Below are 22,581 nucleotides of genomic sequence, written 5' to 3'. Positions count from 1 at the left end.
TCCGAGGCTACTTGCCTGCCTGGGAAATTGGTGTTTTAATTCTTAGAAGTCCATAAACTTGTATACCATTTTGTGCTATGAAATCAATTTACCTTAATCTGCAGGGGTAATGGTTAGTGTAACTCTCGACCAAAGAAAAAACAGACAGGTTATATAAACGTCAGTAAAAAGCTTGCAAACATACCATAGTTTTGGAAGATGAAGTTACTTAAAAAAATCAACTGCTTTTTCCACTCCTACCCCAAAAAACCATCATTTTCAGTTCTATTCAACTCCTTTATCGTCCGCCAACTAACTCTCACTACCTTCCCGCCAGACCCACACATTCTTTTACCTACTTTATGCTCCAACGGTCACCTGAAAGAAGCTTTGCTAGAAATGGCGGTTCAAGGCCTTGAAATGAGGTTTGAAAGCTACGATATGCTATTAAACGCTTGTATAAACAAAAGGAGGTTCAGAGAAGGCCAAAGGGTTCATGCCCATATGATCAAAACTCGATATTTGCCGCCTGTTTACCTCAGAACTAGGCTCATCATTTTTTATGGTAAATGTGATTGCTTGAGGGAGGCGAGGCATGTGCTCGATGAAATGCCCGAGAGGAATGTGGTTTCTTGGACTGCTATGATTTCTGCTTATTCTCAAAGAGGGCTTGCCTCCGAAGCGTTGAATCTTTTTGTTCAGATGTTAAGATCAGGTATTTGCTGAAAACTTGTTTGTATAGAATTTTTGCTACACGTGAGTCAGAATAACTTGCATTTTTCGTTTTTGTTTCTTTTTAGGTTGCACTAAGTTTGCTACTTTGCTAATTCTTCTAGATTTTAGGAAACTGGGTATTCGTGATTTAGACTTGGTTTGCAAAATGGAGCTAATGGAACAACTTGAGCTATAAAGCTGGCAATGTGTAATATAAGATCACATCAATGGTGTTTGGAAATTCATTTTATTCTACAGTCTTTGGACCCTTTCTCTGGTTGTTTAAAAATTTGGGTTATAGGAGATATCTTCAGTAGTCCCTAAAACCTTTGTAGCATGAAATATCAACCTCTGGAGAACCACATGGTCTATTAGGAACTGACAGTATTGTCAATGGAAATATGCTTCAAATGTTTTAAGAAACAGGGTCGTTCCAAAAGTTAAGAAAAAAATTCAAATGTCTTATTTGTTGTTGGTTTCTAAATCACCTTCTTATTTTGGACAATTTAGACATTATCCCAATTTGACTTGAAGATAGGTAGTGGTTTAGACTCAAGGTAATTTTTAATTTCTGTTATGTGGTGCGGTTTAGCGTTTTTAAACTACTGGGCATTAAAATGGATTGGCAACTTAACTTTGAGTTAATTTCTTGTTACTCATGATAACAATACATTGCTGCAGATACAGAACCAAATGAATTCACTTTTGCCACTGTACTTACCTCTTGTACGGGTACTTTTGGTTTTGAGCTGGGAAGGCAAATCCACTCCTTTGTAATCAAGAGAACTCTCGATACACATATATATGTGGGGAGCTCACTTCTTGACATGTATGCCAAAGCTGGTAGAATTCATGAAGCTCGAGAGATTTTTAACTGCCTGCCAGAAAGGGATGTTGTTTCGTGCACTGCCATCATTTCAGGGTACGCTCAATTAGGATTAGATGCGGATGCATTAGAGTTATTCCGAAGATTGAATTTAGAAGGAATGAGTGCAAATTATGTTACTTATGCGAGTGTTCTAACTGCATTATCTGGGCTTGCAGCATTAGATCTTGGTAAGCAAGTTCACAACCATGTCCTGCGATGTCAACTTCCCTTCTATGTGGTGCTTCAGAATTCTTTGATTGATATGTACTCGAAGTGTGGGAACCTCATTTACTCAAGACGGATATTCGATAACATGCCTGAGAGAACTGTTATCTCATGGAATGCAATGCTTGTGGGGTATAGCAAACACGGGATGGGAAGAGAGGTTGTGGAGCTTTACAGATTGATGAGAAATGAAAATAAAGTCAAACCTGACAGTGTCACTCTGTTGGGTGTTTTGTCTGGTTGCAGCCATGGAGGGATGGAAGATGTGGGATTGCAAATCTTTGATGAGATGGTGAACGGGAAAGATGGGGTCGAGCCTGACATTGAACACTATGGGTGTGTTGTTGATTTGCTTGGGCGTGCTGGTCGAGTAGAAGAAGCTTTTGAATTTATAAAAAAGATGCCTTTTGAACCAACTGCAGCTTTATGGGGTTCACTTCTAGGTGCTTGTAGGGTTCACTCAAACATTGACATTGGTGAATTTGTAGGCCGGCGTCTGCTTGAAATTGAGCCTGAGAATGCTGGGAACTATGTTATTCTTTCTAACTTATTTGCCTCTGCAGGGAGATGGGAAGATGTAAGAATGGTGAGGGATTTGATGATGGAGAAAGCTGTGAAAAAGGATCCAGGAAGAAGCTGGATTGAGCTTGACCAAACCCTTCATTCTTTCCATGCAAGTGATCGTTCCCATCCAAGAAGGGAAGAGGTGCTTGTAAAGCTGAAAGAGTTATCAATAAAGCTGAAGGAAGCTGGCTATGTTCCTGATTTGAGTTGTGTTCTACATGATGTGGATGAAGAGCAGAAGGAGAAGATACTCCTAGGCCACAGTGAGAAATTGGCTTTGACATTTGGGCTGATGGCTACCTCTGATGGAGTCCCACTCCGAGTGATTAAAAACCTCCGGATTTGTGTTGATTGCCATAATTTTTCCAAGTTTGTTTCAAAGATTTATACGAGACAAGTGTCTTTGAGGGATAAGAACCGGTTCCACCATATACATGGGGGAGTTTGTTCCTGTGGAGACTACTGGTGAGGTGAAGACCAAAGCTTTGGAAGGTTTAGAGCAGGAAATACACTTTGGGCCAATTCATAGTTCACTAGAGCTGTCCTTGTCTGCTACTTCCAACCTTTGAGACCAATACTCTTTGCTGTAAATATTGTAATTTTTACATTAAAATTTCATTCTTTTAATAATAAAAATAATATATATAATTTTTAATGTAAATAGATAATTACTTACATTAATTAATAATTAAGTTAAATTAAAGTTTATTTAGTTACATGCATTATACAATATATTTCAGCAAGAGTAGCATTTAATCTATGTTTTTTTTTTTTCTTTTAGACATTTGCATTCATTGTATATATTTTCTTTTACCTTGATTTCTAGTAATATGTAATTAAAAATAACAATAAATATAAAAACTTTTTATCAAAATAAATTTGTAATCTAACAAATAATTCATATCGATTTGATTATTATACTTATATAAATAAGTAGGGTGATAATTAACTTTATAGATCATGATAATCGATCTTTATTATATTTTTATGCAAAACGCTAAAAGTTAATAAATTTCAGATCTAGAATGTATCTTTTTTATATAAAAATCAATGAATTATCTATTAAAATTTAGCAATAAATGATGAGATCCATAAATAATTTAAAAAACAATTAAAACTAAAAGAAAGTAAACTAGAGTAACAATTGTTAGTTTGTTTCTGGGTGTATTAATTGCTTAGTTTACTTCATTTTAATTTCTTATATCACCCGCATGTTAAAAGAGTTATTTGGTCATGAATCTATATTTATGTTATAATATAATACATGGTATCAAAATACGGATGTCGAAAATCATTTTGATTGATGGAAATGGTCATGCTTATTCATAATATTTCTAAGTTACTAAATATTTTTTATTATAATATTAATAAAATTTATCGAATTTGTAAGCATATAAAAATTATGTTAATTGCATTGAATAAATTTCCTTTATAAATACTAATAAGATTTATCCAATTTGAAATAAGAATTTTAATTGTGTTGAATGAATTTTAGTAAAAAATTTTTTATTAATGCTACTAGTATTGAATAATTTATAAATTAATATTTTACGCTTTAAAATATTTTTTTAATTATATATATAATTATTATTTAAAAAAAAGTCATGTGCAAATGCAATACACTTGACAATTAAGTATTAATTATTACAAAAAATGGGGTATGCACTTGATTCAATTTAAATTCGTTTTTTAAAGGTTAATGAACCGAGGAGGCAAGGACAAGTAACTCGCAACTGGAATAGGCCCAAATTTGTAAACTACCTGAAACCCGACCAAACAAGCCCAATTGCCACCAGAGAACGTTGTCGTGGAACGAGAAAAAGGCCCAAACGAAACGACGTCGTGCAAGACCAATTCCACCGTGTGATGAAGTTCTTCTACTGGCCAAACAAACCCCCCTAACACTTTCGAGTCTCCAAATACCCTCATCCTCACCCTTCAGGCTTCAGCCACCACTACGATGGCATTGACCACCATGCTCCGCCAACGCCTCTTATCCCGGTCCTTCTCGAGCCACGCTGGTCCAAGCCGCTGGACGACGCCGGGCCACCAGGAGCGACCCAATGGTTACCTCTTCAACAGGACACCACCACCTCCAGGCCAATCCCGCAAATGGGAAGATTGGGAGTTACCTTGCTACATCACGAGCTTCCTTACCATCGTCATCCTTGGCGTGGGCCTCAACGCCAAACCCGATCTTACTATCGAGACCTGGGCCCACCAAAAAGCCCTCGAAAAACTCGCCGCCGAGTCGTCTTCTTCTTCTGACTGAGATTTTGGGGGCCAAACTTCATCTGGGTCTGTTGGGTACGGATCTGTGGGAACTTTTTTGATTCTGTGTTGTTGATAAAATGTGTAGTTCAAATAAAAAGAATTTGTAGTTGTTAAAGTTTATGGGTTTTGAATTGGATTTATGCTTTCGATGATGATGATAAAGTCATTGGCTTATTTGGGATCACAATCTAATATTTACTTATTGAGTTTTTAATGGGTTTTTAGTTTAGTTTGCTTAACCAATTGTTTTATGTTCAGAAGAATTTGAAAATGGATTGAGGGTAATTGGCCTTGTATTAATATGCCAATGCCCTTATGAGTATCTTTTTATGGAGTAGCTTAGAAAAATATGTAGTTATTTTAGTGTTTTTGTTAGTAGTTCTTTTGGTAGGTTCTAGGAAAATATCAGCGCTTAAGGAGGTTTTTAGAGCATGAATAATCCACATTCGACTAGTGTTAGCATGTGGAGAAAACGATTGTGTGAACTCCATGAGAGATTGAGGATGGTAACCTCCACAGAAGGATAGTATAGGAAAGAAAGGAGTTATGAGTTGGTAACTTGCTACTGTGGGATGGCGTATGTTAAGATGTTTCTGTTTGGCAGATTGAGATAGTATGTAAATTGTTTTTTCTGTGGTTTTTATGAATGAAATTTATGTCAGAAAGAAGGGAAAAAAGAATGATTCATGTTAGTGTTGTTTTATATGAAGGCCTATGCATCAGTGTTGAGCATTTAATAGTTAGTATCATGATTGCAATTTAGTTGCAGAAGGACTGTATGATATTATTTGATAAAGTTGTGATTAAGAATATGAGAGCCGGAATGTTATTAGTCAACTACTATTTCTTGAATACAATCTTTTCTTGCCAGTTTTTTTTTCCTTTCCAAAATGCTTATCATCTTGACACCATTTGTTCAGTAAGAAAAAGCTACGACACCTTGAACCGCAGTCTCATCTTTGCCAATGGACCTTTTCATTTGTTCAAGATTCATCTTTTAGGCTAAAACATTTTCTCCTTTACCATCTGATTGTAAAAATAGATGCATTAGTGTCCGAGATTTGATAGTCAATACCATGGTTGGAAGTCTGTTCCAGAGGAAATACTATTTTACTTGATAGAGTTGTGATTGAGGATAAGGGAACAGGGAATGTTGAGTTGTTGTATCATAATAGGCTTGGGCATGATCCATGGAATTTTTCCGAATAAACCTTGCCAGTGTGGTTAAGTTTCATCTTATAACCACAGTTGCCAGCTGGTTTATTTTTTCAAATAAATCTTTTTTCATTTGCCCATCTGGTTTTAGAAAATTACAGATTTAACTAGTACAGTTTCAAGTCTGTTACAGTGGAGAGGATTATAATTTACAGAGTTGATCAAGGATGTGGTATTGGTGATGGGAAATATCAAGTGGCACTTCATAAATACCTGTTTTTGCCAATTTATCTTATGGTCCTGCAATCATGGTATTTTCTTAATATTTAATCACATAGCTTAGCTTTTACTTACTGTTGTTGATACCAATTCTTACTGCAGTTGTCATTGGGACCTCTTCTTGCTTAAGATCATTAGGGCATATTTTTTATTTATGAATTCTCCCCATCAGAAGTATTATCCTTGTTTATGTTGTTTGCAACATCAACCAAACATTTGTGCCTTAAGTTATTTTACTGCAGGTAAGTCAATACTACTTGAGAACTCTGGCCCTCTGTCCATCTGTTAAATTGACCATCTCCATCTTCCTCACTATCCCCTTTCTCCTTCCCCTGTCTTTCTTTTTCCCCCTCGAAATAAGTAAAATGGGCCTACCCATCTCTTTTCTCTTTGTTCGTGGTCGCATTCACACAGCCCTGTATATCCTAGATTTCTTCCGCTGTGGATGATGCAAATTTCTAGACAGTCTGTTGTCCTCTGTGGAGGCATCTCGAAAAGTTCTGTTTATTTCAATGAATCTTCCTGCATTTTGGATGTTATTCTGCACCTATAGATCATACATGTAGTGAGCATAATAATGTCTATGGGAAGTTTGGGATAGTGGAAGGCAAGTTGATTTGCTGGATTTTGAATGCTGTTGATAAAGCAACCTCAGTATTAGTTGTAGTTGGTTAAAGGAGTAGGTACTTCCTCTGCAGAAAAATGCTTGTTATATAGTCTTTGTTTTGGTGCTGAACTATCATCCTACAATGTTTCTATTATTTTGTTCATTTGATAGAAAACTTTCGTTCTGTTCATATTGTGTGATGTTTTAATGTAAAATTGGACTGAGCTTAAATTAAGGAATTCAAGAGAAACAAAGAGGGGAAGGAGAGGAATGTAGGAAAAAGTGCAAGTAGAGGGTAAGATTTCTTTTGTTTGGATTGCCTTCCCTCTTGCGTATTCAAAGAGTGTCAGGTGATGTGATCTGGCAAAGACATAGTAGCAACGTACCTATGTCTTTAAAACTAAACCATCTAGTATAACTCTTGTATTTGTGACTCTGAAGAAGGACAAGAAGTGTGCATGGTGTCACTTCATTAGCAAAGTAAATTGAGACTATTATAACGAATCAAACCATTGGGCATTGCGCACTTGAACTTCGAATCTTAACACTTTGTAGCCCTTGTAGCAAGCTTTGCACAATGATTGAACTTCTTCGTGTAAGCCCTGACTATCATAGCTAAGCATGTTTACCATTAGAAGGAAAGTTCATAGAACTAATAAGGGACGAGGAGAAGAGGAAGAAGAAAAACAATCCAAAATGATGGGAGGGGTGGGGTGGAAAAAATAGGAAGGAAATTATTTTTCTAGGTGCTTAACCAGAGAGAGAAAAAAAAAGAGAGATTATCATTTTGTATATTATCCATAAAATCTAAGTATTCCAAATTGAGAAAGGTTGGAGAGAAAATGTGAGTCCAAGTATTACATATTTACAAGATTATTCATCATATTTTAAATAAACTCTTTTTTATCTTAAGTTAAGGATATACCGATAAAACAATTTAATTTTCTATTTCCAACTCTATCTATGTGGCAAGTCCATTATGTAAATACAAGCATAATAAATTGGGTCATCCGAGAATGAGCAAGTGCTGTTTGCCAAGCCCAAAAATTGGTTGATCCAAGAAATTCCTCCATGCCATGCCATCACAATTTCAAAGCATAAGGAAAATTGTTCTGTTTTCCATAGTGATAATGGGTTTTGTTAATCATAGTTGAGTATAAAAAAAGGGTTATAATTGTGTCGGTGGGATCTCCCACCGTTTAATTGTCATTGGATTAGCTAGATGTAAAGCAAGTATGAATAGTTTCAAGCATTGGACTAATTAAGTCCAACATCTCACTTTTTAAAAATGCTACTTGGTTTAATATAATAGTAGTAATAAAGATATAATGTTGATTAAGGATGTCATAATAATTTGATGTCATGTGCGTATAAGGGTGGACCAATAGAATCTTTTTCATCTTTTAAAGTTTTAAACATGTCATGTACCCTTTGCCCCTAAACCATTTGTTAATTATGATTATACATAAACTTTAAAATTCTTTTCAAGATTGCATGCTTTTTATCCAAGTGTCATAAAGATGTAGCTTTTGCCACTGGGGCAGCTTCAAAAAGCCATTCTTCATTTGCAATTCGATCCATGCTTAGTTTATGAATGTGTTGTTGCGTTTGGCCTTTGGGTCGCATGCAATATTTGAATGTCGGTGCTGCAATTTGATTTACAAGACATGTCTTTGTGGCTTTATGTCCATTGTCAATTTGCTATTATTAGATCTAAAACGTGTTCCAAAGCATGTCGTTTCACCGGCACGGGAAGGACAAACACAATTCTTGATGCTTAACTCCCGACGGATATTTCGTACCTGGGAAATAATGTATAATGTGAAGGGTAAAGTTACCTTGTAATGTTTGATGAGAAAAAAAATTAATATAATGTAACATTATATTACTTTTTTTTATATTTTATCAATTACAATCAAATCAAGTAACAAAAGTCAAGAAAGTAAAGTAAAATAGTTTATGAATTTTTAGCCATTAATTTTGAATTTAAATAGTAGAAAAATAAAAAATATTAAAATTGAAATTAAATTTATAATTTACAATCAAATTTAGAAACTTATTAAAATTGTTGAGCCTACCTGGTACTCAAATTATTCAACTAATTGATGGGAGTAGGATAGAGTCCAATACTAAGCAAAATAATACACAATGTCATCTCTAATTCTAACTAACTTTATTAGAATTAAAAAATTGAGGAAAGAAATAGTAAGATTATACAAACTGATTGCTTCTTTTTGATAAAAATGTTTGGGGCATGAAAGACCGACAGGCATGGAAGAGTAGTTAGTGATGCTCATATTGGGACATGCACCAGCAATAATTTTAAATGACAATTAATAAAGGAATAAATAAATTAAGACAAAAATCTTTTGCAGGATCCACATCCATTTAGCACAGACCAGGGCCCAGTACACAACCGACAACAACCTGGAATTATCTTTAGCTGGTTCCATTAAATTAACGTACTTAATTATTCATTGTATAACATTTATATTAATTAAGTATATAATTTTATTTTCAATTCTTGAGAGAAGCATTAAAAGAAATTTATAAAACAGTTGCATCATTTCATTCATTTAAAATCAAAATCATTTTAATTTTTATGTGACGCACATCATCAACCATCTCACATTTCTCACAAAATATCCCCTCCTAAACCCAAAAACTCAATATCAAATTAAAACAAAAAAAAGAAAAAGCATATATTTTTCGAGTAAAATACCTCATCTTTTTAAATTTTAATCGAAATTTCAAACGAATTTATTAGTTTTCGAAATGAATGTTTTATTTTAAAAAAATATCTTCCGTTAGATAAACAAGTCTAACCATTAATCAGTTGTTAATATTTTTGTTAGTTCGATGACGTAAAAATATTTAAAAAATAAATTTATTTTTTATTAATTTTAAAAATTATTATTATATAATTTTTATTAATTTAAAAAAAAACAAAGAGAGTACGGGTCAATGCTCTCCACTCTTAATAATTTTTTAAATTAATAAAAAAATAATATTTTAATATTTTTTTTATATCTATTGGTTAATGATATTTATATTTTTTGAATAAATTTTTTATTTTAAAAATTAATAAATTTGTATGTAATTATAATTAAAAATTTGAAGATGAAAGTATGGTGGTGAAAGTGGGGTGCACGAAGACAAGATTTGAGAGCGTCCTGAAGAGTCAGTCAATTCAGGAGAAGAAAATGTCAATGTCGGTGGTGGGCATAAAAATAGTGCATCACCTCTCATGTGGCTAAACCGTGCTATCCCATAATCCAAGTTTCCATCACCTCCACTGACCCACTCTCACTCTTGATTCTTCTTCATATTATTGTAGATTGGCCCATGTGGGGTTCTACTTTGACCTTAACAGATCACAAGATGGACCAATTCATCCAATTTCGCTTAGCTTAGAGGCAGAAAATGATAGGAATCTGTTTCTTTTCATTATGGTTGGCAGATTCATTTTGTAATTAATTTTGATCTCAAGATAGCTAGCTTTTCTGAGTTCTAACAAAGATTACATCTCTTTATGCAAACCCCATTTATTGATATACGAGTAGTTAGAAACTCCTTAAAGGGAAGTGAACTTGTTTGTGTAAAAGAGGACTTCCAAGATTGAAGTAAAGATTACATGAAAATTTTCTTTGAGTAAATCAGGTAAACCAGGACAATGCTATGCTGCTCGAAATCCAAAAGTGTCTAGAAATTTTTATCAACTTAAAAAGTAAAAAGATTATATCTGTTCAGTTTTAAAAGTATTTATGTGTCAAGTTGGGAAAAATTCAATCAACAATTTAAAAATTTAGACTTGAGTCTTAATTTTACTGGACTTATTTATTTAAAAAAATTAATGTCTTTTAAAATTAAAATTTAATTATAATATATTATTGAGCATTTCTTATAATATAATTGCCACAAAAATAGAAATGTATCGAATATATACAAGGAAAAGAGAAAATGACAAAAAATAAAGAAGAAATATTGCACCCAGTTCAAATCTCTCTGGCATTTGAAGATTCATATGTCTTCACATACATTTATAAAGAGTCGATTACGTCCCGTAACAGTTTAGACTTTGTTTCTTCAGCATTTGCACAAACAATTATTCAACAACAGTCTTTTTGACCTTTTTCTATTATGAAGAAGGCAACAGTTTTTTTTTTCAAATGCAAACCAAAAATAGAGTAGCCGACTGCCATTGTAAGTTCTCATATCATATGACTACAATCTTTTTACATTAAAAGAATTAACAGAAATACACACTTACAAAGTTGTACAAAAATTATATTGTATATTGTTAATATCGAATGCTTTTGAAACTTATGCCTTATCCCTCTTTATATTTAATTCTTCTCTTCAATTTTTTTAGTCTTCTTTTTTTCCTTTCTTCTTTTCTTCATTAGAGAAGTCATGGTTTATTTTTCAATTTTTTTGATAATTGAAATTTTTATTTAAAAAAGAAGAAGAAGAAGTGTACTACAAGAAAAATATTTTATAAATTATGAATGTAATTATATAAATTAAAACTATGAAATGTAATCAAAATTTTTAATTTAATAATACAAATTAATAATTAAGATTATTAATTAATTTTGATAAATGTAACTTAATTACTTTGTAGTATATTAATGACATAATTATTTACATAAAGTCATAATTAACACCATTAAATAATTAATTAATTAACCTTTTTAATTAATTAAATACTTAGATAATTTTTTTAGTGATTACTCAAATTATTACATAAACACTAAGTAATTATATTAATTACTTAATAAATTAGTCATTTAAGTATATAAAATAAAACTATGAAATGTAATAATAAATTTTCAATTTAATTATATAAATTAAGAACTAATATTTTTAATTATTTATTTAATGGTAACTTAATTACTTAGTGTTGTATTAATGATGGAATTATTTATATAACGTCATCGTTAATATTGTCTTGTGATTGTGGTTTCATACTCGATTGTTACGATTGTGTGATGTTCAGTTTTCACGCTTGAAGCATAAGTTTTTTACAAAATATATTGTGTATTTTATTGTCCACACTATTCGAACAATTGACTCAAATCTCACTTGTTCAATAGGAAAAAAAGAACAACCTTATAAAGTAAAACATTTAATAATACCGTATTATTGAAATATTTGTAAAGTAAGCAAATTAAAATTAGTTTTGTCTAAAATAACAAATCACATGCTTGGATGGATGTGAATGCAAAGTGGTTGGCCAAAATTAGGACACAAAAAATTACCAAAGTCCAGATATGTGGAGGAATAATCATTGTGCATATGAATGACTTGCAACCTACGAAAATCAAGAAATTCAAATGAATAATATTGTGACATCTCTTGTATTCTGATCTTACGTTTACCTGCTCGGGGACCAGTCAACCTATCTCAACTTTGTATTAAAATAGATAGAGAAATGAAATATACTCCCGCCATAAGTGTTTACTTCACTGCTAATAACATAACCATGGCTTCATTCAGAAACTTGCATTTAAAAGTTGGCAGCCTTTGGGATGGAATTCAAAGCAAGCAATGTTGTATTAAAGATTTGTTTTTGACTCTCGGGACATGTAGTTAGTCACTGGCCAGCATCGGGGGTTCTTTTAATAAAAAGGGTGATGCCAAAAGTGGAAAACAAACTATTGATTTTATATGTGGTCTACTGGCATATCTCTTCATTAAAACAAGTGGGGGTGATGGATGAGAAACCGAGAAAGAAGGTTGCAAACAATTTATTGACTAGAAAATTATTTACAATTCGATTACAAAATTGGATGAGTTGTTTCCTTTATATATTTATGGGAAGGAACATAGCGTATGGAAGAGCTCAATAGTACATGATCCTAGGATTTAAGCATTATGGTTTTGGAAAATACATGCATAGACGAGGTAGGACATCAGATCTAGGTCGTCACATACCCATCATTTACTAACTCCTATGACTTTCTAGTAATTATTCATCCACGAGAGGAAACAGAACTTTGGATTCTTTTTCTTTTTTTTTTTAATGTCTCCTCAAAAATGCATCATGTTTGAAAATGAGATTAATGCAAGATTTCAGGTACTCTTAACCCTTTGATTTAATTACCTTAAAATTGACGAATTACAATACTCTTTAATCAGTCTTTTCTGTTATTTAAAAAAGATCAATGTTAAGTCTTAATCGGAATAATAAAATAAAGTGAAAGTCACCCAAAACTCTTGATTTTAATTATCTTAAATTTGAGAAAAATATCTCTTGACTGTTGTGGCCGTAAGAAATAGGTGCTACATTTACATCTTGATTAGCTCCCCGAGGAGCGGTAGATAGATGGTCCCTTCGGTCCAATCTAACCTTCCAAACACTTTTTATTTCTATAAATTCCGTTTTTTGTTAATGTAAAAATCGAATATTTGACACAAAATCGGGTACAATTGACCCAATACAGGATAGTAATGATGGCGGTTTAGGTAATACCAATAAATCTTATAAAAAAAGCCCAAGTAGCCATGACTTCCTCATAAACCGTAAACCGGCAGTTCCCGGTCACTCTCACCCCACCGACAGCCCCCTCGCCTCGTCTTTTGTTTTTTTTTTTCCCCCGTACAGAGCGGGCCCTCGCCTCGCCCCTTTTTAAATGCGTCCCCCTTCTTCCCGCACTTCCGACTCCACTCAGAACCAGCGCCACAGAGATAAAAACTTGTTCCTTTCATTTGCACGAGACTCGAAGCCCGGAAATTAGAAAAGGTTAAAATCCCCATTGGATAGAGTGGTTGTGTGTCCGAAACTTACTTTTACTCCGTCTTCGAAGAATCCAAGACAAAGCTTTGGATTTGGTAACTTCTTTTTACTGTTATTTTTCCTTTGTTTTTGACAGCCTTCCTCGTTGCGTTTCTGCATTACAGCTTTTTCTGTTGGCGTTGTCGCTCCTTGTTTTCTTTGTCGTTTTTGTCATTTCTTCTTCTTCTTCTTCTCTTTTCTGTTAGTAGCTGAGAAAATTGACAACACCAAGAGTTCGAAACGGCATTTTCTCTTGTTTTCTTTGCATCGAAAAATGGTCTGAATTCTTGGATCTTGTCTTTTTTTGCTCTGTTTCAGCTCCATTATCTTCTTCGTATTTGTTTATTTGAGATGCTTGACTCTAATTCAGTTGCCAGTTCTTGAAGCTTTTCTAATGCAGGCTGCGTTTTTAATACCTTTATAATTATCAAAAAGAAAAAAAAAAGTGTGAGGAGCTGAATTTCGATCAACTTTCGTGTGGTCTGAGTTCTATATTCGTTTTTTATTAAGATCTATGAGAGTAGGAGAAAATTTATGTCGTTTTATTCATGAAAATGCACGCTTTGGACTTGAAACAAAAAAAGGTATGTCCTTTTCAATGGTGAAAACTTGAAAGCCTCCGCCATGGGTCGGAAAAGAGAGATTGCGACTAAAGAGTAAAGTTAGCTTAGTTTCTCAGCTGCGTTAGCTTACTGCGTAGTTTGTTTGTTTGTCCTGTGTCATCTGCAAGACTGTCTTTTTCTGATTCTTTTTGGAGGGGATATATTCTTGGTTGATAATGCTATATACCGAGGAAGTTTCTTTTGAAAAATGCTTCATTAACCTTTCTGAATTTCTTTTGGGTCATTTCTAACCGTGATTTTGATGATGACAGTGTTTAACTTTGTTGTGCTGCTAGAAATCCATCGCAAGATGTCAGATGTCTTATATCTGGGTTTTTTTCTTCTTTGATTTAAATTTTGGGATAGATGTGCAAATTGACTCTGTTTATGCTAGGATCAAGAAATGTTGAATAAATGCAAATAGAATATGAGAATCAAAGTAAAGAGGAATTGGGAAATGCATAATTTGTTCTGATTTAGGCATTTTTTAGGGCCACAGCCCACAGAGCAGGGCATATTACTTTCAGAATTGTTTCAATACTTTACTTTAAGGACCACTGTTATGTATTCCTTATTTTCACCAACAGTTATTGAATGGTGAATTTAACCATTTATTTTGAAGTTGTAAATTTTTATCATTGATGTTAGTTGCAAACAGCACATGCTGGATAGTCTTAAAGGTTTCAAAATGGGGATGTGTACCATTTTCCTTTGTTGAGGTTGACAAAATGTAACTTCAATTTTACTGGTTGTTACCCTTGAGGTTTGTCGTAAATTCTTATGCCTAAAATTTTACCCTGATGCTATAACATAGATTCAATTGTGATTTTAAGAAGATAAATTTAGTCCAGTGACATACAAGTTTCTTTATTGCTACCGTTTGTGCTTCTGATGATACAAGGTTGACAAGAAGCTTGTAATTGCTCGTCGTTTTTGTCTTTGATTTAGGTCTGAGCATTCTCAAATCCTTGTGGCAATTTGAATCTCACCCTGTTAATTTTTACTTTACAGAACCTATAACCCTATATGGCTGAAAGATTTGCATGCTTCTGCCCTTTGTTATTTGGTTTCCTTTCTTTTGCATGGTCCATTTTCTCCCTGCTCTTTCTTCCTTTGCTTTCAAAGCCTAAAGCTCAAATTGGATGCAGGGCTGTGTTTGTGAGGCTATGTTGAATTAATACTCTTAGTTTCATAATATCATTGTCTGTGGCTTTCTGTATGGTCTAGAGCAGTCTGCCAATTTTTGGTGTCCACTACCATGATTAAGTAAAGCAATTATATGTTTCTGTTTCAGAAGTGCAGCTGATTTTAGCTTATGTCAAGTGACAGATAAGTCTATATTTGATGATCCTGGCTTCTCTCTAATGCAGATACACTCAACTGAGTAAAGGGCCAGGAGAAGATCGTTCTGCTGTCAAGTGAGGAGTAGGTCACCTAATGCTAAGTATGTGCAACTACATGCCTTTTTGCATCCAGTGTTAACATTCAACTAACAAGCTTTGATAGGACTATCAGTTACTAGTCTCTCCCTCATCACAGCTTCTTCCTTACTTGTAGTTAAAAAGTGAATCAACTTAAGTATGAAAGAGACTGGCAAGAGAAGAAATTCAGCTAATGTCCAATCGAAGCGCTCTGGAAGAACTGAAAGGAAAAATAATAAGCCACATCAAGAGGCTGGTAGCAAAACTTTGAATGTGAAAGAAACTGAATCCAAAGCTTTGAAAGCTAGACCAGACAATAGTTCCTTAGTAAGTGATTCAAATGCAGGCTCTGAGCCCTCTGAAGTTTATGAAAACGTGGTTATACATTATGTGGATGATGTTAACAGGTCTGAAGAAATATCACGAGATTCAAAAACTAATGCAACGACCAATAAAGTAAAAAAGGATGAGATTTTAGATGATCGCTCCAGTGACATGGAGGGAGAAACAAGTCAGGGAAAGGAAGGAGAATCAGATTCTGAGACAATAAAAGATTCAGTATCATCTCAAGGAGATCCCTGGACAGCTGAGGATGAGAAAGGAGAGAGTGTTTCCGCAGTTCCAAAAGTTGTCTCCAATGGCAACCTCTCAGATAGCTCTTCTTGTGGATCCAGAATGGGATCTGAGCCTGAAACTAATAAATTACGCTCAAAGGCATTGAATAATACTTCTAAGAAATCTGAAAAATCTAATGGAGGGCCTACTAAGGATGCTACCAAGAGTTCTTTAGAAAAAAATTCCAAAACCTTGAAAGTTTCTGGTAAACCTTCATCAGAGTCTTCAGAAATATCTAATGACAAGTATGCTGAAGAGGTAAAAGAAATTGATGTTTTGGATGAGACATCAAATGGCACTCAAAGTTTCGGAAGTGAAAGTGAACCCGTTGATGCTGAAGACAAATTTCAAGTTGAAGATGAGACAGCTTTAAATGAAAAGATAGAAGAGATGGAGACAAGAATTGAGAAACTTGAAGCAGAGCTGAGAGAAGTAGCTGCCCTGGAAATTTCTCTTTACTCTGTTGTACCAGAGCATGGGAGCTCAGCACATAAAGTGCACACACCTGCTCGACGCCTTTCTAGACTCTACATACATGCTTGCAAGCATTGGACCCAAAACAAGCGAGCCACAATTGCTAAAAACTCAGTGTCTGGGCTTATTTTGATTGCTAAATCTTGTGGTAATGATGTTTCGAGGTATGTAGATTTCAAGCAGATATAATTTGGAGAGTGCTTCAGAATGTTTCCATATACTGTTGACGGCTGAATAATGTTCCACTTTTTTTTTTTTTTTTTTTTTTAAGGTTAACCTTCTGGTTATCAAACACCATAGTGCTGAGGGAGATCATTTCTCTGGCATTTGGCAACTCATGCAACTCAAGTCCACTTACACGGCTTCCTGAGTCAAACGGCAGTAACAAACGGAGTGAAGTAAAGCCTCCAACTCTAAAATGGAAAGGTGGTGCTGGTAGTAAACACATAAATGGTTTTGTGCAGCTTGTTGATGATTGGCAAGAAACAGGAACCTTCACATCTGCACTGGAAAAAGTGGAATCTTGGATATTTTCTCGAATAGTCGAGTCAGTATGGTGGCAGGTAAATAGTTGCACTTGTCAAATTTTTGTTAATAAAGGGTCAGTGTTATTTAAAACATGATTGTGATCTAATTGATACATTTCAATTTATGATCTCTAAATTACAAACAAGAGAGAAGGAATCTCATGTGTGCTCCTTATTTCAGGCTCTTACTCCGCATATGCAAGCTCTTCATGAGGGTTCATCTGCTAGCAGAACAGTTGGAAAGTTATTGGGGCCAGCCTTGGGTGACCAACAGCAAGGAAGTCTTTCTATCAACCTGTGGAAAAATGCTTTCCAAGATGCTTTTCAACGACTTTGTCCTGTTAGAGCAGAAGCACATGAGTGTGGTTGCTTGCCAGTCATTGCAAGAATGGTACATATTTGTATCTGTTTGCTCTCTGTAAATTTTAAGCAGTCGTATGATGTATCTTAGCTTTGTTTTCTTCTCTTTCTTCTGGTGAGCTAATTGATGTATCCTCTTATATTAGGTTATGGAACACTGTATTGCAAGACTAGATGTTGCAATGTTCAATGCTATTCTGAGAGAGTCAGCCCATGAGATCCCAACAGATCCTGTGTCTGATCCTATTGTAGATTCAAAGGTTCTGCCTATTCCAGCTGGAGATCTTAGCTTTGGATCTGGTGCACAGCTGAAAAATTCAGTAAGTATTATGTCACTAAATATTTTTCTTGATTTCTGTGGTATATCCAGTTAGGGGCTAGTATTTTCACTAATCTTCTTATGTCCCAAGAGGAAGTTGCAGTTGTTGTGAATCTCAATAATTTCTGCAGTTGTTATATTAAGTCTATTTTGTCGTTTCATGTTTCATTGGAACATTGCCTCTCTCAGAAATTGCCATCATAGAGTTGGTGGCTTGTCCTCTGATATACTGCTATTGGTGACAAATAGTAGTTGTTTAGGTAGGTATTTAGCTAGTTGAATTTAAACAGGATAACATATGGAAAATGCATTACCAATGGAAAGATCTAAGCAGCTGAGTAAATGTATAAAAGGGCATTTTATGTATACCAAGAAATATTTTGCCTATGGAATGATCTATGATGCTGAGTTAACATATTATGACGTGACTTCTCACATTCTTTATATGAAGTCCTCAATTTATGCTATATATATGATGCTGTTATCATGTTATGTACTTCTATGTGGAGCAATACTGGCTGTTGGATTGGTTTCCATCTGCTCCCTGATTGCTATCACAGGAAAATAAAATAATTGGGTGTTTGAGTACCTCCCCCAGTCCATGTAACACATTTCATAGTTTTTATATGAAAAAGTTACATACAATTTCTATAAAGCAGGATGCTTATTATGCAGGTTGGTAATTGGTCAAGATGGCTGACTGATATGTTTGGCATGGATAGTGATGATGCTTTAAAAGAAGACCAGCCTAACAGTCAAGATGATTTCAAACAAAATGGAGATGGAGAATCTAAATCCTTCCTTTTCCTTAATGCCCTGAGTGATCTTCTAATGCTTCCAAAGGACATGCTAATGGACCGTTCAATCAGAAATGAGGTTGATTTCTAATTAAAGCTGTGCATATTATTAAACTATTAGTAGATTACTTTTCTGGTCTCTTTGATATTGATTCCTTCCTAACTTCATAGGATATTCCATTTTCATGGCTTTAGGTGTGCCCATCAATAGGTCTTCCGTTGGTGAAACGCATTCTTTGCAACTTCACTCCAGATGAATTTTGTCCTGATCCTGTTCCAGGAGCTGTATTGGAAGCCCTGAATGCTGAGGTAGGACTAATTTGGGGTTCCCTTGTTCAACACATTTGTTCATCGAAATTTTTATAAATAATGCAGAATCTTTACTGGATATGCTAGTTTCTGAAACTGCTAATATTTGGTCCTTTTCTGGGCCGTATCACAACTAACTCCTTGTTTTTGGCGTTGGAGTTACCTCACTAATAAGTCCATAAAGTTGACGATAACTATTCAACTTTACAGGTGGGGAATGGTGGCAACTGCATGTCTTAGATAATAAATCTCAGCCTTGCATATGCTATTTGTGTTTGATATTTGGCAGGAGTTAATCTTGCCCTTAACTGGTAAAAACGAGAAAAAAGATGCCAGGTTATTGATTTATGATTCTTTGATTTGTTAGAGTATTGTTGAGCGGAGATTATCAGGGGATTCGGCGAGGAGTTTCCCTTATACAGCTGCCTCAGTTGTGTACACTTCTCCGTCCTCGGCAGATGTGGCAGAAAAAGTTGCAAAGGCAGGAGGGAAGTCGCAGCTGTCAAGGAATGCATCAGTGGTACAGAGGAAAGGATATACCAGTGATGAGGAACTGGAGGAATTGGATTCTCCACTTGCATCAATAATAGACAAATTGCCATTATCTCCAACAATGGTTGGCAACGGAAGAGTAAATGGAAAACATGAGCATGAAGGCTGTGGAGCTGCAAATGCAAGATATGAACTCCTGCGTGAGGTATGGTCTGCGTGAGGGTTTAAGTTAGTTCTTTGTGTATATCTCTCGTGTTTTGTAGGTGAGGAAAACAAAGAAAAAAAAAATCAGGGGAGAAAAGTGTTTAGATGATTCAAAGTTTTAGAATTATTAAGCATGGCCTAATGGCTTGAATGTATAGTTGGAAGAAGTCGCTTTGCCTTTTGCTGATTAAAATCAACTGCAATATGATATCATTTTATAGAATAAATAGCTTTTTCTTTTTATTTTTTCCCCTGAATATTTATTGTTCAGTGTATAATCCAGTCATTGGAAGGATGAATACAGAAGTGTCAACCTTTTTTCCTCCCATTTTTGTAATCAGGGAATCTCTCCTCCTACTGATTTCTTTCTTTAAATTATGTTTCACATATCGAATTAGTTTTTAAAAAATTTATCTTGACATTGGTGATAAAGCTTTTGAATTTTATAAGTGAAACTAGACCACTGGCACGCATCTCGATGGATGTATTTAAAAAAATTAATACAATAATTAAATATTAAATAAAAAAACAACAATCATTTAATATGCCTATTGGAGTTTAAAAATATGGCATCCATAAAGAAATAACCCGCTATTTAAATTTTTTTGAGACTTGATCCTCCTTGTAGGCTCACATCAATGACAAAGCCAAGTTCCTTACTGAACTTCTTCAAAATTTCCAAAGTTTACTACTATTCTACTTTATTTGGCCCCCATCAATTTATTATCTTTTCTAACCATTTAACTTTTCCAAATTATTTGCACCCTTTTCAACTACTCAAAATTTTAAACATTTTTCTTTGCTCAAAAATTTTTTAAATGAATTTATTTTTATTTATTATATACATGCATATGTGCGTTTGTGAGGTTGTACAGGTTTAGCTGGAATCATGGCTTGTGGGGATTGTCGATGGAGGAGGTTTAGTTGGTTTGGCTCAAGGAGGGGAGAGCAAGGAAAGGTCAAGACAGGGGAGAGGAAGGGGAGGGTCGAGACACAGTGGGAGAGAGGGAATGATATTTTGCAGCTAAGGAAACTGTATTATAGGGTCAATGGGTCTTTTAGTGTTGACCTGTAAGATTTTTTCCATTTTGATTTTGTTTTTAGCCTTCGAAATAGTCTTGAGTTTTGAAAAAGTTTACGAACACAATAAATTCCATTCAAATAAATTTTAAATTAAAAGTATAATTAAATAATATTCTATGAATTAGTTTAGTTGTAATGTCATAAATCTACATTTTTAACTTAACAGACAAACTTATTAAGAGCAAGAAGATCCTTATATATAAGCATGAGACCCAATTTGATTCATAACATTTTTCAACTTAATAAACAAACCTATTAAGGGAAAGAAACCCTTACGTGTAAGTCTAAGACCCAAGTTACCTTTTTCTCTTTTTAATATGATATTTGTGATATTATTATTTTCTGCAACGATTCTTTCACCCATTAACAATAAAAATCAATTTTAATCTAGATTTATCTTGATCTTAATATCTTTTATTTAAAATTACACATTAATTAAGAGTTTAGTAGATTTAGATATCACTTATTATGAAATCACATTTCCAATCAAATAAGCATATCTACTAATTAAAAGCTTATAAATCCAAGATTTATCTCAATTTTTTTATATGAAATCGGTGACATTGACTTTATGTTTTACTTGGGATATAAACATGGTGGGACGATTTGTTGCTCGATGGGACTCCTTGATGCCTCCACTCGAATTGCCCCTACCTTAGCAAAGAGTTGTCATTTCTAATACCTAACCCCGATAAAGAAAATATATTTATAACTTGTATCTGAAATTTATTCTAATGATTTTTAATATAGTTTTCACGAAAAAAAATTCCTTCTCAATATGAATTACATTATAATTACATAGAGCATTATATATTAAGTTAATCTCTTAAATAACAAATTTATTAATAGCATACATATATTTACAAATATAAAATGAAATAAATAATAAATTTATTATTTATATATGTACCTCAGCACTGAGCACCCCTAAAACCTGCCTCTCCCAAGTCCTTGTAGGATAGAATCGTCGGTTACGGATTTCATGTGTCATTCCTAAATTAGGGTTTTGCCCCTTTCTGCAAGCTGTGCTAGGGGTTCCTTTTTGCCCTTTGTATTTTTTTCTTTGCTTGAAAAAGTTTGCAATGAAGTCTTCTCTAAGGAAATCTAACGATGTTTTTATTTCTGATTTAGACATGACCATTTGTTTTTGCTGAAGGTTAGAGAGAGAGCTTACAATCAACCTGCAATTATAGTTTCGTTATATAGAATAAATAGCTTTTTCTCTTTATATGTTTTTCTGAATATATATTGTTCTATGTTTAATCCAGTCATTGGAAGGATGAATACAGTGCTGTCCATTTTTTTTCCTCCCATTTTTGCAATCAGGAAAACTCTCCTTTTTCTGCTTTCCTTCTTTCTATTTTCCTTTTTCTGTTTTCAGTTATAATTCCAAACAATTATTTTTATTGGATTTTTTCCATCAACAATTCTAACTAGCTTCTACTCCTGAGACATAAAATCTTAACCATGGTTAACCAAATAACAATTAGTACAATGAACACAAGAAGTTGCATTAATATAAATTTTCAACTTATTTATTGCAAAAATACTAAAAGCATAATTAAATAATATTATATTAATTAATTTAATCCTAGTGTCAAAAACTCATATTTCAAACCCAATAGACATGCTTATTAAAGAAAAGAAAAACCTTATTTATAAGCTCAATCCCTATCTTATTTCTTTTTGATGTGCGATTTCTAGCATTCTCTCTCATCTAATTGTGCAACGTCTTTGTTGTAGTGATTTTTTCACCCATAGAAGAGAAAGTCCACCTAGATTCGAGTTGGATAAGTTATGATACCACTTGTCATAGATCTACATTTTTAATTCAATAACCAAACATATTAACTGAATTAAGATCTTTATTTATAAGTTCAAGACTCATCCAATCTTTTTCTAATGTGAGTTGCGTGACACTGGCCTTATGTTGTG

General features: G+C 33.9%; 3 protein-coding genes across 5 annotated transcripts; all 3 read left to right on the top strand.

Annotated features, from left to right (window-relative positions):
• Nucleotides 1–69: 69 nt before the first annotated feature.
• On the top strand, nt 70–2,941 carry LOC18599041 (putative pentatricopeptide repeat-containing protein At3g13770, mitochondrial). Its single transcript, XM_018121115.2, has 2 exons — nt 70–694; nt 1,375–2,941. Exons 1-2 carry the CDS (start codon nt 199–201, stop codon nt 2,817–2,819), a joined length of 1,941 nt encoding a protein of 646 aa, XP_017976604.2. The 5' UTR covers nt 70–198; the 3' UTR covers nt 2,820–2,941.
• Nucleotides 2,942–4,241: 1,300 nt separating this feature from the next.
• Nucleotides 4,242–4,811, top strand: LOC108662054 (uncharacterized). Its single transcript, XM_018121133.2, has one exon. The coding sequence runs from the start codon at nt 4,311–4,313 to the stop codon at nt 4,620–4,622; it is 312 nt and encodes a 103-aa protein (XP_017976622.1). The 5' UTR covers nt 4,242–4,310; the 3' UTR covers nt 4,623–4,811.
• Nucleotides 4,812–13,306: 8,495 nt separating this feature from the next.
• LOC18599040 (uncharacterized) lies at nt 13,307–19,891 on the top strand. Of its 3 annotated transcripts, none has more exons than XM_018121108.2 (9): nt 13,307–13,499; nt 15,416–15,489; nt 15,603–16,719; nt 16,827–17,118; nt 17,264–17,473; nt 17,589–17,762; nt 18,437–18,637; nt 18,754–18,867; nt 19,235–19,891. In XM_018121108.2, the coding sequence occupies exons 3-9, from the start codon at nt 15,626–15,628 to the stop codon at nt 19,577–19,579; spliced, it is 2,430 nt and encodes an 809-aa protein (XP_017976597.2). In that variant the 5' UTR covers nt 13,307–13,499; nt 15,416–15,489; nt 15,603–15,625; the 3' UTR covers nt 19,580–19,891. The 3 variants fall into 3 exon arrangements, with proteins under 3 accessions (XP_017976597.2, XP_088662648.1, XP_088662649.1); XM_088806522.1 differs by lacking the exon at nt 13,307–13,499 and adding an exon at nt 13,617–13,720; XM_088806523.1 differs by lacking the exons at nt 13,307–13,499; nt 15,416–15,489 and having other exon boundaries at nt 15,655–15,793; nt 15,874–16,719.
• The last annotated feature ends 2,690 nt before the right edge of the window (nt 19,892–22,581 follow it).

The sequence above is a fragment of the Theobroma cacao genome, chromosome 5 (assembly GCF_053813885.1).
Source record: "Theobroma cacao isolate CCN51 chromosome 5, ASM5381388v1, whole genome shotgun sequence".
NCBI classification, from domain to species: Eukaryota; Viridiplantae; Streptophyta; class Magnoliopsida; order Malvales; family Malvaceae; genus Theobroma; species Theobroma cacao.
This window is presented reverse-complemented; position numbering and strand designations above follow the sequence as displayed.